The sequence below is a fragment of the Artemia franciscana genome, chromosome 17 (genome assembly GCF_032884065.1).
Source record: "Artemia franciscana chromosome 17, ASM3288406v1, whole genome shotgun sequence".
Classification (NCBI taxonomy): Eukaryota; Metazoa; Arthropoda; class Branchiopoda; order Anostraca; family Artemiidae; genus Artemia; species Artemia franciscana.
This window is the reverse complement of record NC_088879.1, coordinates 22,757,410-22,775,393: the sequence shown is the minus strand read 5'-3', so window position 1 is coordinate 22,775,393 and position 17,984 is coordinate 22,757,410. Positions and strand designations below refer to the sequence as shown.

Below are 17,984 nucleotides of genomic sequence, written 5' to 3'. Positions count from 1 at the left end.
TCTACGATAGGATACTCTGATATATTAAATCTGATGGTGTGTTTTTTTCCTCTTTAGTCAGTCATAAAATACTTGATTAGTGTACTTTTATCAAAAATTGTCGTTCTATGTACTATGCTAGAAGCAGGCACGTACGCAGGAATTTTTTTTCGGAGGGTTGGGGCCAAAACCTTCGAAACAGCAGATATAAAGTAGCACTTTTTTATTTAGTAAAGCAAAAAGCACATATATAGGAAAATACAGATTAACTTTAATCTGTAGTATTGTAGCGGATGGGGGAAAGAAGACTGAAGCCTCAAAAGTTCGTTTTAGGCTCAGGTTATGTTCATAGCGATTTAGAACCACTGATTAATCTATTATATCCCATTGAAAGAGAAATTTTAGGGTTAACAGTGCAATATGGGTGCTGCGGGGGGTAGTTCTTCTATTGCAAAAACGTAGATTTTAATGAAAAATAATACTTTCCAAAATTGATCCATTAAAAGCTGTACTTTTTATACTGAAAAAGGGGGGGGGGATAAACGCCCTAACATCAAGGATAATTCTATTTTGCTGTGGAGGGCAAACTCTCTTTACAAATATAACAGTACAATTGCTAATTACTTCAAAGAGGGTAAAAAGTTACACAGAAAATGGATTAATAATTGGACAGTGACTTGACCGAATAATTGCATGCTGTAAAATCCCCCCAAAAAGGCTTCACATATGTATCTAGATTCTTAATAAATGTCCTATTTTTGCCAGAAATCCCAAGAAACCATGGGGACATTAAACATTTCACAAAATTTCGGGGGGCGGGCCCGAAGGCCCTCCCTGCGTACATGCCAGTAATGGCTACAGCAACCCTGATCTTGTCCTCTTGGCATGTTACAGAATACTTGTATTTTCCTGGTTCAACTTAATAGCCTAATCAGACTGTTTTGACAATCGGGCCAATCATGACTGATGAATTCATTTTATGCTTGATCTTAGGCAGGACCAGTCACGATGTCTAGCTACAGTGTTACCTTGGCACAACTGGTCCCTCATCACTTTGTAATTTGTTAATTACCATTAAGCACTGTTAGTTAAAGTACATAATTTCTGTCATTAATTATTACTTGTTGAATAATAAGATTTTTTCCTTTGTATTAGGAAATAAAAGAAATAGTTTCCCTTTTTATAAGGTTATAGGGCTTGTGTGTATATGGTCTTTAGTTAATTCTTCTATCTAAGACGTCTCACAAGTCCATTATCACGACCAACATTTTTTGTAATGATACTTACTAGATGAATAGAGATGTCTCCTTTTACTGAGTAATTGATGAAAGTAGCTTTAAGATGCTTTATTTTTTCTTAGTTAAAATTATATTTTTTCTTAGTTAAATAGAGGTGTCTCCTTTTACTGAGTAATTGATGAAAGTAGCTTTAAGATGCTTTATTTTTTCTTAGTTAAAATTATATTTTTTCTTAGTTAAATAGAGGTGTCTCCTTTTACTGAGTAATTGATGAAAGTAGCTTTAAGATGCTTTGTTTTTTCTTAGTTAAAATTATATTTTTTCTTAGTTAAATAGAGGTGTCTCCTTTTACTGAGTAATTGATGAAAGTAGCTTTAAGATGCTTTATTTTTTCTTAGTTAAAATTATATTTTTTCTTAGTTAAATAGAGGTGTCTCCTTTTACTGAGTAATTGATGAAAGTAGCTTTAAGATGCTTTATTTTTTCTTAGTTAAAATTATATTTTTTCTTAGTTAAATAGAGGTGTCTCCTTTTACTGAGTAATTGATGAAAGTAGCTTTAAGATGCTTTGTTTTTTCTTAGTTAAAATTATATTTTTTCTTAGTTAAATAGAGGTGTCTCCTTTTACTGAGTAATTGATGAAAGTAGCTTTAAGATGCTTTATTTTTTCTTAGTTAAATAGAGGTGTCTCCTTTTACTGAGTAATTGATGAAAGTAGCTTTAAGATGCTTTGTTTTTTCTTAGTTAAAATTATATTTTTTCTTAGTTAAATAGAGGTGTCTCCTTTTACTGAGTAATTGATGAAAGTAGCTTTAAGATGCTTTATTTTTTCTTAGTTAAAATTATATTTTTTCTTAGTTAAATAGAGGTGTCTCCTTTTACTGAGTAATTGATGAAAGTAGCTTTAAGATGCTTTGTTTTTTCTTAGTTAAAATTATATTTTTTCTTAGTTAAATAGAGGTGTCTCCTTTTACTGAGTAATTGATGAAAGTAGCTTTAAGATGCTTTATTTTTTCTTAGTTAAAATTATATTTTTTCTTAGTTAAATAGAGGTGTCTCCTTTTACTGAGTAATTGATGAAAGTAGCTTTAAGATGCTTTATTTTTTCTTAGTTAAAAACTTAAAAAACGCAGTTTTATTAGCTTTTCTGTATTTACTTCAAATCTTCCGGTTTAAAAAAAGAAAAAAAAAATGAAAGTGTTATTGTATACATTTTATAATTTAGAATAACATTGTGCAATATTACTGATAGCAAAAATGGAAATACAACAGATAAGAACCTTATCTTTTCAACCAAAATATTTTTAAAAAAGATTTTCCTATAATACTTAACGTCTTGAAGTATCAGGAAATTATAAAATAATTTCTCAATCATATAAGCAATTTGATACTATAGGTGATTAAAAAGAAAAAAATTTATTATACTACGGAAAAGCTTTTTAATTATCTTAAAGATCAAAAGATAAAAAATTGACAATTATCTATTTTTAAACGGGTCTTCTATTGACCTTTGCAAAGCATTTGCTAAAATTTTAAATTTTATATAGTATTTTCCCTGTCAAGCAATAAATTATTGCCAGTAAAAAGCAGGCTTAACATAAAAGAATTATCGAATTTCAATTCTAAGCTCTTTCCCAAACCCTCAAACATAAGCCTTCCCCCTTCTTGCTGTAAAAAATAGTCCTCGTCGTTTCTAATTTAGTTTGCTTGTTGAGAGAAGCTTTAAGTGTCCTTTGTCTCCCAAAATTTTTCCTAAAGTAAATTATCTATCAAATTAAATTCGTTTTATATCTTATGTGTTAGCCCGCACGTTCAACGAGTTCTTACCTTTTCATTGATCCGAACAAAAAAAAGGAAACTCTGGAGTGAATTTGTTTTCGTTGAATGTTTTCAAGTGTTTTGACCCTGTCACAACTAGTCAAGGCATTATATACCCAGCTTGGCATGAATATTTCTATTGTATATAGACTTCATTTTTGGCATGCAAATCCCAAAGTTTGAATCTGAAAAGGGGTCATCTTTTTCGGTAGCATAGCTACTATCAAATTTATCGCTTATTGCATTTACAGCTGACCTGCTACTGATTAACCATTCAAAGAAATTAACCTTGTTCTTAATACAGATAAGTGTGAATATTTTCTTTTAATGCAAAACACCAAAGTGACCTGAATCATGTTTTGTCTTCAATTAAGTTAGTTGCTACGTTGAGTCGGCTTGGTCTTTGATCTTAAAGCATGATATTCTAAAACTGTGCCACAGCAATGGCCGATATTCTCGTAAGACTTGACTTTAAGGAGTAAGACTCGTAAGGCTAGACTTAACTTAATATTTTGTAACCCATTTTTTTGGAGAGTCTCTTCCGGCTATGTACTTTCAATAATAATTTTTTTTTTTAAGTACCGTACTTTTGTTATTGTACTAAGCATCTTTTCTATCTGTCTCTTTCATAAATGAGCAGTAAGAGCATTCAAATGTTTCGTCTAGCAGGATGGTAACATTACATGAGATTTTTTTTCCCGAAGATCCAGGATCAGCCCTTTTCATCCTCTTGTGTGCTTGTTTGGTTTGACTACACATTTTTGTTCTTTCGTTTTTGTTATAGGAATAGCCTGTTTTTTATTTTTTTATGTTGATTATATTATTTGCGATACTCCAATGCTTTTGCTATACAGTGGTAAAAATTAAATTAAATTTTTTTATTTCATCATTGTTTTATGTCAAAACTATCATTAATTATAAATTAATTTAGTGCTACTAATAATGAAAATATAAGAATTCATCATTTTAAGTTTAAACTGTTATTAATTACAAATTAATCTAGAGCTACTAATAAATTTAAAGCCATAGCTGCACATAATAGAATTCGGTGGTGTCCCATAAATGAACGACTACCTCCGACCTACGACTACCTCCCTACGATCTTATCTCAGTTATTTTTTCATCAACAGGCTGTGACTGCACAAACGTACCTTTTTTTTATTATTATTTTTTTTTTTAAACGGATTATCCAGGGATGTCATTTGAGGGTGGGATATGCCAACATAGCCTGCCATAGTTTTGATGGCATGACTGAGAGGCCTCAGAGATAGTGCCATTTTAACACCAACTTCTCCTAGTCTTTATCTTTGAGGTTGGGCTTTAAGAAACGCTTAACTCAATAACGCTATTTCTGCCCTATCTAACTGAAAACCATTTACTAACTAAAATTAACCATATACTCCCACAGGTTACACGAGTTTTCTTTAAAAGACTACAAGGACCCTATCCCCTCCATGAACACCAAAATAATCTTTCACCAAAAAGTCATCTTGCGAAGTCTTATAATCACATGTTACCAAAGCAAATCCACAGCAAACATAATAGACATGATGATCCCGATTCCTGGTGCCTCAAATACCTCCTAAGCTTTGTCAATATATACATATCAAATAAATAGAATGACTAGGATGTAGACAACTTCAACTTTCTCCACTGATGCACGCTTCCACCATTTCTTTCAAATTAGGATTTTCCATCGCAGCACTGACCCTCTCTTTGTCGTTTATCTGCTTGTTTACTGAAACAAAAAGGTAATACAATATAAATTATTAGAAAAGAAAGACACAAAATGGCATTTGACCAGTTAATTTGGCGTTTCTAGTTTAATACGGAGGGTTGTGACCTCACTTTGACAAAAAAAGTCCTTTAGAACTTCTGCAGGGTAAAGAGAAAAAGGATATTAAATGCAAGGGACTTTGGGGTAATTTCAGTGCAACTGGATGGTAGTTCTCCCAAGAATTTGACGAAAATGCGTTTTTACGTTTAATACCAGCATCTTATATTTAACTTTAACTCAGAAAAAAATAATAATAACAAAATATTTAACAGAATAGTCTCCGAGGGACAATTATCTTGCAATAAATATAACTATGCTTAAAGAAACAAAAATGATAAAAAAAATCCGAAACTATTCAACAACTTGAATCAACTTTATTATGAAAAGCCTATTTTTTTAACCTTACGCTTATAACTCTTGGACTTGCGTTAAAAACAATTAAAAACTTTTCAGTATGGGAGACATACTACTATCATAGTTCTTCTAGCCTAAACGGTTACCCAAATGCACACTGTCATCATATTTTATTGCCAAAAAAGTATTGACGGTACATACATAGTTAAAGATTGGGCTAGACAAAAGAAAGGTCAGAATCACTGTTCTAGACGACCATCTGGAAATTTGGGAAGAGTTGGACTAGTTTGAGAAGATTTTAGTTCAACATTCCACCTTGATATGGTTGCGGTTTAATTCTTATATGTATATATCCAAACCAAAGAGCTCGTCAGACAACATGCATAAAATAAAGGAAGAAAATAAACCTGTATCATACATTCTTTTGTGACGACCAGAGAAGAAATGGTTTCCTCATGAGATTTGAGACCTCTTCCTCCTCCGAAAAAACTTCCTGAAAGTTTCAACTCGATCTCCGAGCTGTGAGATAAAACAGGGCACAATAATTAAACTACATATAAGATTCGTCAGCTTTGAATTGAAAAATAACTGTTCGCAATCTCTATAGTGATATATACTCACTTGCCTTTAGGCTTTATGCACGAAACAAAGCAAATTCTGAAAACTAATTAACATGTTGTAAAATTATTACTTGGGGCAGTGACAGCAACCTTCACGTGGTACCCCTGAGAGTAGTGGACCATGTTTTACCTATCCACAAATAAGGGTTATACTCATCTCCCAGAACAAGTATAATATTATGCATGATTTCCCAAATGGTAAGAGGGGAGATATGCTTCCCAAATCGCTTTATAAGAGGACACCAGAAACATCCGGCGATACCGCTACCCCTCCCCTCATAATGGGAGAAGAGGCGGACCTTCTTCACAACTTTTAAGTGTTTTCTCAATGCCAGCAAAGGAGGCAAAGATACTAAATTACTGGCAGATCAATTTGCATGATTGCCAGGCTGCTTCATATAACTTTACGGGGCTGTTGGGACATCTATAGTGTTGGTGCAGAAGCTCTGCACCGTTGCAAATCAAGAGATGGAGAAGGTCAAACCCGTTGAACTCCATACACATTACAAGGTAAGTATTGCTCCTACAGCGTGCATTTAGCACTCCGAAAGATCAGACGCTTGGAAATTATCCAATTAATTTTCTAGAGATGTTGTAGTCATGATGATTAAAAATATAGACGGATTTTAATATATTTAGCTCGGTCTATATACCCCAAGATGATAGGAAACCATCAGTGAAGTCAAAGGAACTGGTTGAATTTTGAAGAAATGAAAAAATCCTTATAGTATTATCACGTGATACCAGCGCGCATCACACGCTATGGGGAGGTTCGAACCCAAACGAGAGGGGACATGATCTTTTGGATCACCTGGCTCGAGAGACCCATGCCTGGTGTAACCGGGTACCAATACCCATTTTCATAATAAAAGATGGAAAGAGGCGCCAGGTTTAATCTCTTCCAACATAGCAGTTTGGTTCAAGAATGGCGTGTGAGTGATCACCAGCCGTTTTTACACCATTGAAATTATAAGCTTTACTGTCAATATGTCCCGAAAGCTAAAAAAGGTAAAAAGTGACATAAAAAAAATTGCTAACTTACAATGAAGTACTGGCTAAAAACCTTAATCATTTAATTTATTATCCAGGTGAAACCGAAGAGGATCTGAATAGGGAGGCAGAAAGAATTACAGAAAACATGAAACGTGCTTTCATTTAGTCAATACCATCACAGCAGTTGAAGACAGGTAGCAAAAAATAGTCGTTGTGCTTCAAAATTAAGCCAAAGGAGAAACATGACACGGAGGCTACTGAGAATTGCAATTCGGACAAATTATCCAGGAGATTGAGGCATATATTGGGAACTACTAAACCTTATTATAGAAGGAGAGAATAGAGGATCTCAAGAAGGAATTTCTGTGACAGCATAGAGTCAAAAGAAGCTAGTATCAAACTAGTAAAGGTTATAAAAAAGGACAACCGGGCACACTTAGAGAGTGTCAAGAAGGAAAATAGCACCCTCAGAATAGGCCTGGAGGAAACCCCGAACCGCAAACTTGTTTACATATAAATGACCCAGTAGTTATTCCTAAACTAGCTTCTAATACAATTTTTTATGTGGTAGATAGGCTGGTGCCAATGTTTTAAGGGTTTACTGGGACAAGAAGGCTGTGGATGATTTTCTACGGTTTAGAGTTCTAGATGGTGCTCGAATTTATCCATTTATGCTCCAAAAAGAATGGCATAGGATAGAATTCCATTTCTTTACGATTGCTAAGAGAAGCCTCACTTAGAACATATTCCTAAGATATGGCTAAAAGCAAGAGATGTTTTGTACCTAATCCTGGGGAAGAAGATTATTTAAATCCCAAATCACGTAGGTAGGTTACATTAACATCCTTTCAGCTGGAAGTGATGAAACTGCAAATTCATTGGTACCTCATAAGCAATCCTGAGACCAAAAATCTAATACCCAAAAACCAAACGAGTTTTAGAACCGGATGCTCCACATAGATGTCTATGTACTATCTAATATGGCGCATAGAACAATCATTGGGAATAAAAGAATACATCTTAGGAATATTTCTAAACATAGAAGTTTGACAACGTTACTTTGAATCCATAGAAAAATCCATGGAAGAAGGGAAAATAGACTAACTATGCAAAAGTGGATATCCCACACGCTCAGAAACCGGCCAGTGGTCATGGAACTAAAGGGGATAAAAAAAACAAGGGGTATTCTGAAAGGCTGCCCCTAAGAAGGAGTTAGTTCTTCGTATGTGTGGAACCTTGCCATGAATAGTCTTTTGAGTCTAGTATATCGGCCTTCTGGGTACACTCAGGCAATACGCTAATGATCTATTGTCTCTCCTACGAGGCAGATATATGAAAACTCTGTTTGAATTAGGAAATAAAATGCTGAATGCAATTTAGATATGGCCACAAATACATAATATACGTTTTGCTCTTGAGAAGAGAAAAGCGGTAGTATTCACGAAAAAAATGAATCGAAAAGCTTTTTTTTTTACTTTAAAAATGTGTGGTTGCCAATATTAGTCAAGAGACGGGAGAAATATTTGGGAATTATAATTGATCACCACTGCTTATTGAAAACTTGTAATAAGGAAAATGGAACTATCACAAACAGAAAACAAGATTGTTTTCTGTTTAGATAAGAGGTAAGTATGCTATGCATATACCAAATATTGTGCATAAATAGGCATTCTCTAATAGAAAAAAATATTCTTGAACCATATTACCTTCTTTTTCACTTGCATGTGAGCCTTTTTTAACAATTATTTTCAACTTGTATTTTTCATCAATAGACTTCCTTATTTGAGTTCTTATACACAATCCTATTAAGCTTGCCAAAGAGCAGTGAGGTACAGTTGGTAGAAACGTCACTGTTATCTGATAGCATTCCATCTCTTGACAATACTCAACCTAAAATTTGATTATGTTATCATATCAGGACACATGGTGGCGGTCGTTTCCCCCATACGGCTCTACCGACAACCCAGTCAAAGAAAGTTTTGAAAAAGCAAGAATGGGCAGTCAGGCCAAAAACAAGTTTATTTTATTAAAACAGCACCCCCTCCACCCTCCTCACCTTTATGAAAATTCAAACTATCCTCAAGAGCATAAACTATGAACTATTTTGATGTTATAATAAAAGTAAATGACAAAAGTGGTAAGGTTGCAGAGGGTGTGGATAAATTTTGAGAAACAAATATCACAGTTTGGGAATTAAGCAATAAAAGTTGGTATGTAAAGGACAAACACAATTACCTTGGGGCATCACAAAGACTAAAAATTTCTAATATTTCCATAGGCAAAATTAAAGATATCGATTAGGAAACTCCACAGTTCAGTCATTTCCTTTAGTGTCTTCAGCTCCAAAGATCCCCTAAAGGCCCCCTTTTAAATGTATCTTTTCTAGGGGGTGGAGTTTTGTTTGTTTACCTCTACGAAACAAACCTATGTCAATCAGGAATATCAAACTTTAGTTGGAATGTTAACATACTCTGAAAACATAGAACTGAAATAGGAAACGAGTCATTTTCTAATAAGATGACAACAGTTTTAATCATTCCGTTCATACTTGTTTTTCCCATTGTTATTTATTTCTTCTTTTTTGTAAATTCAAAGTTGAAACTATGGGAAAGACGTATTATCTCAATATAACCAATAGCACTAAGTCCAAAGGTCAAAATACTGCACCCGTATCTAAGAGGCCATTAGCACATGACTATGGTTAAATAACTACCTTCAACTCTGTTACCAGTGCCAGCTGCTTGTTAAAAACGGGTTTCATTTGAAAAAAACAAATATACTGTTTAGAGTTTCACTCAATTTGACGTCTGTAAATTCATAAAGTAACATTTTGATTATCGTTTTAACAAGAAACTGTAAAGCTTGGTGCTGCCATCTTGGTGCTGCTCATTACAGAAGTTAAGCGCATCAAAACACGCGAGACAAATTTGCACAAATAAACAGAAAGAGAGAGTACCATTAGAGTTACTTAATTCTCGTTTTGATTAAATTTATAACTGAGTTACTCTTCAATGGTAAACCTGAAGGATTTCCAAGTTACCATCCTCAAATTGGTAAGCACACTGGTTATTTTTTGGCATTATTAGTGCCAGATGTTTTCCACAAGATTCTATCTAACTCAGACCGTTTTTAACTATTTCCATGGCCCAATCATTGAAATATCAAGTGTCAGATTTTTGACAGATTCATTTATTATAATGAACATAAGGGAAGGTTTACTCGAGTGATAATGATAAGCAGTTACTGAGGATCCTTAAACTTAAATCTCTGAATAATCTTCGGCAATAGACAATTTTATTTCAATGGTCTGGACAGGCTTGTATATAAACTGGTATAGAAAGCTTTTCCTTCAAATTTATTATTGTTTTTGTTTTGTATGTGGCTTTAATAAATACGCACACGCGTACACAAACGGACACACACATACATAGGGGATACGGGACCAGAGTCGTCATTTGGGTTTGATTTCTGATTCGTCAATTATATAATCAAATAAGGCTTTCTAAAATAATATCTTAGTTGTCGCAGATATTTTGACCCTAGATTCAAATTTGTTTCTTACTGTTTGCAGTTTTCATTAAGGTAAGTTATTTTAAAGGGCGAAATTCAAAAATTTTTGCCTTGCAGAAAGTCAAAAAGTCAGCATAGTACATTTGAAGACACGGAAATTTTTCATTTTATCATTTAGAGGAAGCTATAACTTAGTTAGTATTGCAACCAATATCATCTTTTAATTTATTTTCGGTACACCTTACGCTACAAGGTGACCGAAATCCCAGTTTCGGTCTCTAAACCTGGTCCTCGTTCAGCATATACAATCACTATACGCCGATCGTGAGATCCATATATTTCGCTACAATTATGGACTGTGCATAGGTAATATATCTTCTAAATTTGACTATTAAGGTTCCTTCTGACCAATATGAATTCTTAACTCCCCATCCCTCCATTGAACATGCAGGGCCAAGAGTAGGGAAGATGCTCCCTTCATTTCAACAAAAACCTATAACCGTGTAAAGAAAAATCAAGAGAGAAAGAGCGATTGAGATGAAGATAGAAAGGGAGGAATAAAGAGAGAGACAAAGGGCGATAGGGAGAGGCTTTGTTAAAACACGAAGATAAACGTCCATTATCTCTCCGAAATTTTTAATTTGATAACACTAGTGTGAGCTATTTTCTAGTCATTTTAGTTTCATACTTACTATTGAGAGTTATTTGAACAATTATGTTCTCTAACATTAAAAAAAATCAAACAAGTCAAATACCTTAAATTTATTCTTGCATTCACTATGGTTCTGGAATTCTTTCGTTGTTCGAAAATATCAGGTCTTTGATATATCGAGAAAAATATAGGCCTAATAGATGATTAATTTCTTAACCAAAACTGAAAACTATAAGTTTTTCTATTGACAAACATTTCAGGCCTCTTAATTTACAAAAATGACTTCTTGCATTAGAGATTACGTTTTAAGATTATATTCAAGCTAGTAATTATTTCATAATAATTTTTGGTTCATGCTTAATGCTATTCAACAGAACAAATCAATCAAACTTTGAACAAGAATAGCAAGAGGGTGATAATATAGAACTCATTTTGTTATTTTGGACTAGATTTTTAGTAAAGTTTTGTTGTTTCTATAGTTTTGTGTTGAAAAGTTTTGTTTTGTGTTTCTGAAAAGTATTAAAGTTTTGTTTTCTTTTTTATAGTTCAAGGGCATCAATTCACGAGTCTACAGGGGGCAATTACCCCCTCCCTCTTGACATCCCCGACTTAGTTCAAAATTTATTCAGTTGGGAAGTAATATATTTTTACTGAATCGACCTCTTGCGCTAACGATATATCTTTATCAAGCTTTGAACTTGTTTTGATATAAATAGAAATTTTCATAATCACCACAACGCACATACGCAATATTTAGGAATGAGAAAGAACTTCATCACATGGAGATAATACAAAAAATAGTAGATGTCAGAACCTATGTCCTATGAACAGGAAATAAAATTAAACTTGTTTTACGACAAATTAAAAAACGTCTTTTAACTTTTGTTTGCCACCTAGTATTTCAATCTTTCAAAAAGCTAATTGTTGGGATTCTGGTGCAATCCCGGCGATAATTGGTTCCGCTGCATGGCATTTTGAGGGAATAATAAAGTTTTCGTTCAGTAACAAAATAGTTTCTAATGCTGCTTAGCTTGGTGGAGTTTGAAATAACAAGCTGTGATCTAATTTGTGTTCTTAATGTATAATTTTGGGGGTGATGCTCTAAGATACTTGACCTGTAGGGAAAATAGTTTCATCTTTTGTGGGGTCCCATTTTATTCCTTATAATGGTTAATAGCCTCATGACTGACCACACAGAGCGATAGAAGTATGTGGACGACCTGTCTGCACTTGAGGTTTGTCGACGAAATATTCAAAGCTCAATTATGACATCACTTGACGATGTCACACAGGAGGCTTCTTCGTCGAAGATAAAAGTTAACGCTAATAAATCGTCAGTCATGACAGTTAATTTTTTAAATCACCCTCTTCTTTCACAAACCCCATTCCTCCCAAAATCTCTGTCACATGCATTAAACTACCTGGGGTGACAATCACTGCTGACTTGAAGTTGTCCATGTTCAAAATATCTTAAAACAAGCTTCCGCTTCGGTTTCCCTTTTAAAACCTTTGTTTAAGTTTTTCTTGTCCCCTGAGGATCTTCTCCAACTTTATTGTTCTTTTATTCGGCCAATACTGGACTTTGCTTGTTCAGTGCAGCATTGCGGCCTTTCTTCAGAGCATATTTATAAGATTGAAAGTGTCCAAAACAAGCGCTTAGAATCATAAATGGTGAAGGGAAGGTTCCATGTCATTATCTACTTGGTAAGTTCAAACTCATCATGTTGGTAGAGAGAAGGAACCTCCTATGCCTTCGTTTCGGTTATATATATATATAAATATATATATATATATATATATATATATATATATATATATATATATATATATATATATATATCTACTAGCTGTTGGGGTGGCGCTTCGCGCCACCCCAACACCTAGTTGGTGGGGGCACTTCACGCACCCCCAATCCCCCCCGCGCGCGTAAGTCGTTACGCGCCATATTAGTTACGCGCCATTGTAGTTGTGTCCTTGTGTCCCACCTGTGAATATAGATAGATATATATATATATATGTTTTTAACTACGTAAAACTTGCGAATATACAACTTTCTTCGATGTCCCATTGTCTGTGCATATAAATAGATTGTCAGGTTTACCGACTCTTGAACATGCAACATAAAATTGTCCATGGGAAAAACAATCCGTATTCAGATCTATACCTCATTATTCTAATGATTGCCCTTGAGCTTTGTTGATGGTGATTGCTAATCGATAATTCCCTGTGTCCCCGTCGTCATTTATATATCCCCCTGTGCCCCCTGCATCCCCGTTGTAGTTGTGTCCCTGTGTCCCGGTCGTCATTTATATTCCCAGTATCCCGGTCGTCATTTGTGTCCAAGTGTCCCAGCCTGTAATTTCTCTTTGAGCGTTCCGATCGTCATTAATATTCCCTGTGTCCCGGTCGTCATTTGTGTCCCGGTATACTGGTCTGTAATTTATCTTTGAATGTCCCGGTCGTCATTTATATCTCCCGGTCGTTGTTTGTGTCCCAGTGTCCCAGTCTGTAATTTCTCTTTGAGTGTCCTGGTCGTCATTTATATTCCCTGTGTCCCGATTTTTAGTTTTTTTTCTCCTTTATTTTTCAGTTTTTTTTCCTTTTTTAGTTTTTTTTTCTTTTTCAGTTTTTAGTTTTTTTTAGTTTTTTTTATTAGTTTTTAGTTTTTTTTTCTTTTTTGGTTTTTGGTTTTTTACCTTTTTTTTAGTTTTTTAGCTTTTTTAGTTTTTTTTTAATATTTTATTTTTAGTTTTTTTTGTAGTTTTTACCTTTTTTAGTTTTTTTTTCTTCTTTTGTATTAATGCTATAGCCAAGGTTCGAACCTGGAACCTCTCGGACCTAGAACCTGGAACATAACGCTTTACCAATTCAGCTACTTCGGCTTGAATACATTCGTTTTTGAATTGGTATATGATGAAATAATTCAGACGTCATATAATGACGTCACTCGACAGACAGACAGACAACTTATTTTTATATAGATAGATATCTGTATATATATATATATATATATATATATATATATATATATATATATATATATATATATATATATATATATATATATATATATATATATATATATATATATCTATATATATACATATATATATATATATATCTATATATATATATTACAAAAATAATTTTTTTCAGAAATAATGAACTTACTATATATTAAAAAATTGCAAAACATTGCAAAGTTGAAATTTGTCAAAATTATTGGGTGCGAGGATTCAAGGTATGGCGGGTTTATATGTAAGTTATGACGGGTTTTCAAATATTTAAACAAATAACAAATGATTAGGTGATTTGTGTTTAATGTGTTGCGGGGAATTATTTTTTGTTTATTCGTTTTTTTGTATATTTATGTTGATGCTGTAGGCTTTTATTTGCTTTGGCTTGATTTATTTTAATTTGTCAGTGCTAAAGTATGTAACATTGTAACAGTGCTAGTTATTATTTTCGCAGTGTATGTACATAATATATATATATATATATATATATATATATATATATATATATATATATATATATATATATATATATATAAGATTATATTCTAGTTGCTTTGGTTCGCAATCGAGGATTTCGGCCACACTTTTTCCTGCTGCTTCCCCTAAATACATGAATTGTGTAAAGCGAATTCGCAGTCAATTTGTAAAATTGAAATCTCTCTAGCTTTTTTTTAATGGTAGATAGTTGAAACACACCTAAGCTTTACTTCTAACATATTCAACCCGTAATTTAAAATTATAATATTGATTTTCGTCAAAACTCTCATTCCAAAACTTCCACAGAAAATATAAACTAGTCGTTAAGGCTGGCTTTACAACCCGATGTAGGGCAGACTGGTACTTTAACCTAATCTTTACATTCCTTAAAAAAAATTCTTTATTTACTTTAGGAGCTCATAAAATTCTAGATCTAAAAGAAACCACGCACATCCCGTAGTTTTTTTTCATTTATTTTATTCTGCTTGGTAATTCTTTGATCCGTTTTACAATTCCTCATACACAGCTCTAGTAAGCTGATGTTCCGTGTCACATCAAAATTTTAACATCTGCATACACCTTTGTCTCCTCAAAAAGATTCAGCTTGGGTCTCCTGAATTATGGACTGTCTTTTAAACATCGTTCATCAATTTGAAACATTGAATTAAAAAGACTCCATTTGCCTAGTCTGGTCCATCCCCCTTTTCCTTGCTCTACTGAAGAATTAACATTGTTTTTTTATTTAAAAGCTTGTTTTAGCACCTTTGAACTATTGACCTGGTCTAAGCTGCTATTTTTGATACTGCAAACTTGGCTGTTTTACCCTTTGCAAGAGCAGCTGCAATATATTGTTCTCCAGGAACTATTAGATAAAAAACGAAAAGCCATATAATTTGCCACTTTAGCTAACCGGAGATTATCCACTTTTTACTAAAACATAGTATACGAAAAACAGTAAATCATATTCTTTTAAATAAACTAATAAGAGGTTAATAAGCCATTACCTCAATTGCCTCCTCTGTAATTACATTTAAATCTTCTAAAGTCATAGGCTTCTCTGGGTCTTGTATGTTTCTCAGCGAATCTGAAAAAAATTCATAGTTTTTTTTTTTTTTTACTTCTAGCTCCTACACTTATCTTTGATTTCATAGTAAGTGATCCATTCAATTTAATTCTTCTTGGGAAGATATTTTGAAATGGTTATCTGGGAGCACAAAAATCTAGTGTAGGCTAGTTTTTGTGGTTAACCTGTTAAGTGAATAATATTATTTTTATCAGTTCACTTGCGTCATGCAAATCACTTTCATGTTTCAGTTTCGGCAAAGTTGATTTTAGAAACTGTCCCAATACAGTTTTTCAGGCCACGTCAAATTATGCAATAAAAAAGAACAATAAAAACGGCAACAAAACACAAATAAATAAAAACAGTATCTGTTCAAAAGTTATTGCTGAAACAGTTTTATTGTTGTTTTGGCTAATATCAAATATATATAATATATATATATATATATATATATATATATATATATATATATATATGACATGCAAGGTTCATTTCGAGTTTTTAGATCTACATACAGGGGGGCGCGGAGAGCTGAGGTAGAAGGAACATAATTGTTATGATAGAACTACATTTACTGAGAGCCAAATTTTCCCAATCCCTTTTCAAATATTCTCTCTTGTAGAGATAATTTTTGTAAAGAAAAAAACCAAGTGCCTTGTAGTCATTTTGATTTGCATGGATTAAAAAAAAACTTAACAATATCTCACTGTTCTTGGGCATTTGCATGAGGGAGAACCAACGAACAAAGTAAAGCATCTGGAATCCAAATGATACATAGTAAACAACTGAAATAATCCAAAATCGGATCACTGCACCACCTACTCAGTGGGCCTACACTGCTGTAAAGACAGCAATTGGCTGAGAAACTAACAAAATTAACCAGAATCGCTTCATAAGGACACTTCCTATGAGAGTGCATAAATAAGCGAAATGTCTCTTTGCCCTCTTAAAGCAAATAATAAAAATCCTATTGCTAGCTATTTTTTTTTAAATTATTCAGCAGTAAAGAACAAAATAAAAAATGAATTCCAAAAACAGATATTTACATGAGGTGCTACTACTCCTACTCAACTTCCTTGCAATGCATAGAATGATTTGAGCTTGGCTAAAAAATGAGGTGCTTGGAAAGAAACAATACCTTTTTTGCTTTGAAATGCAAATGCAAAATTATAAAGGTAATTTTAATAATTAAAAGCTCAAATTCTGGCAAAAAAACGATTTGGGCCAAGTATAACAATTAACCAGCAAATAAACAATTTCTGAATGTAATAAAAAACAAGCAAGTTTTTTTGAAACTAGGGCTGTCAATGCTTCTTTGATTTCAGGAAGTTGAAGAGACTGTAAGTATTTCAAAGCTTCATTGCATTTTGATTTCATTTGTGAATTCATCAGAGGTGCGATGAATTAACTTATTCAATTTTTGCCGACGAATAATCCTTGCTAAATATGATCATACTAATTCCAAGGACTTTTTTTTATCGCAAACTAATCTACGGATACATTTCAGGTATATAGTCAAAATCAGTCGTCTATGAAAAGAACACAATAATATAAAGCAACTTCCACACGAAATCACGAAAAATACTGTGTCTGTCTAGGCATCATATGGGTATTATCGGAATAGTTGAAATTAGATATTTTAAATTATCCCAAAATAGTATCCGTTTTTAATTTTTTGCTGTCAAGTTCAAGTTCTTTATTATTCTTCAACTATACATATTTAAAACTATTCACATTAAATCCCCGGCAGGGAGACTTGCTCGAAAGCCGGGCAACAATAAAAACAGTATAAACAAACAAACCCAGAAGAAACGGATGTCATCACACTTCTCACTCTATCTCACACCAAAAAATAAATGCCGAAAAACATTTATTAAAATTATTGTCAATACTTATCCGATAGCTGAAGGGCCGGAAGCTACTCACAAATTAATATTTACTAATTAGCAGAGCTTTGAATTTAGTTTTTAATGTTAATAGCGAAATGAGTAATTACTTTTAAAATGTAAGTTTTTCCAATTTCTGAAGAAGGTCAAAGTTTTTAGGGAGGCGTACCCAAAAAAATCGAGAACCTCTGATTTAATCCTTCCAATTTTGCGGAGTTATTTTGCATGGACAGCATCTAATTTCATCACCTGTGGCTTCGTCATGGGCTAAGTCTTTGACAAGTACAGCATGACGCTAGCTACCAAGGCAAAGTAGAATGCTTTGGTTAGACGGCTGATGTAAGATATTTGAAATATTGTTCTCAGAAGACGGTATTCCCATAATAATGCTACCATGGTCAGCGATCTGTAGAAGGAAACATCCTTGAACGGTCTAGAGGCAGAAAGGATTGAAGTTATATGTCTGAAGCTGGATTTCTCTTTCCACCCGTAGAAATAGGGTTCCAGGGAAGGTTTGTTAACTACACCACCCCTATACGCTTTTGACTCTCTGGTTTCTAGTTGGATATCCAGAGGCACGTGGAGGTTGTTCTTCATGCA

At 33.4% G+C, this 17,984-nt stretch overlaps 1 protein-coding gene across 1 annotated transcript in view; it reads right to left on the bottom strand.

Annotated features, from left to right (window-relative positions):
- Positions 1 to 3,706: 3,706 nt before the first annotated feature.
- The window catches only part of LOC136038013 (MIP18 family protein galla-1-like), a 33,899-nt gene continuing 19,621 nt past the window's right edge, over positions 3,707 to 17,984 (bottom strand). The window contains exons 3-5 of the mRNA XM_065720938.1: positions 15,440 to 15,519; positions 8,486 to 8,669; positions 3,707 to 4,773 (exon numbers count right to left, since the gene is read on the bottom strand). Of these exons, the coding sequence (XP_065577010.1) occupies positions 4,676 to 4,773; positions 8,486 to 8,669; positions 15,440 to 15,519 (362 nt within the window). The 3' untranslated portion in view covers positions 3,707 to 4,675. The remainder of the gene's footprint in view (positions 4,774 to 8,485; positions 8,670 to 15,439; positions 15,520 to 17,984) is intronic.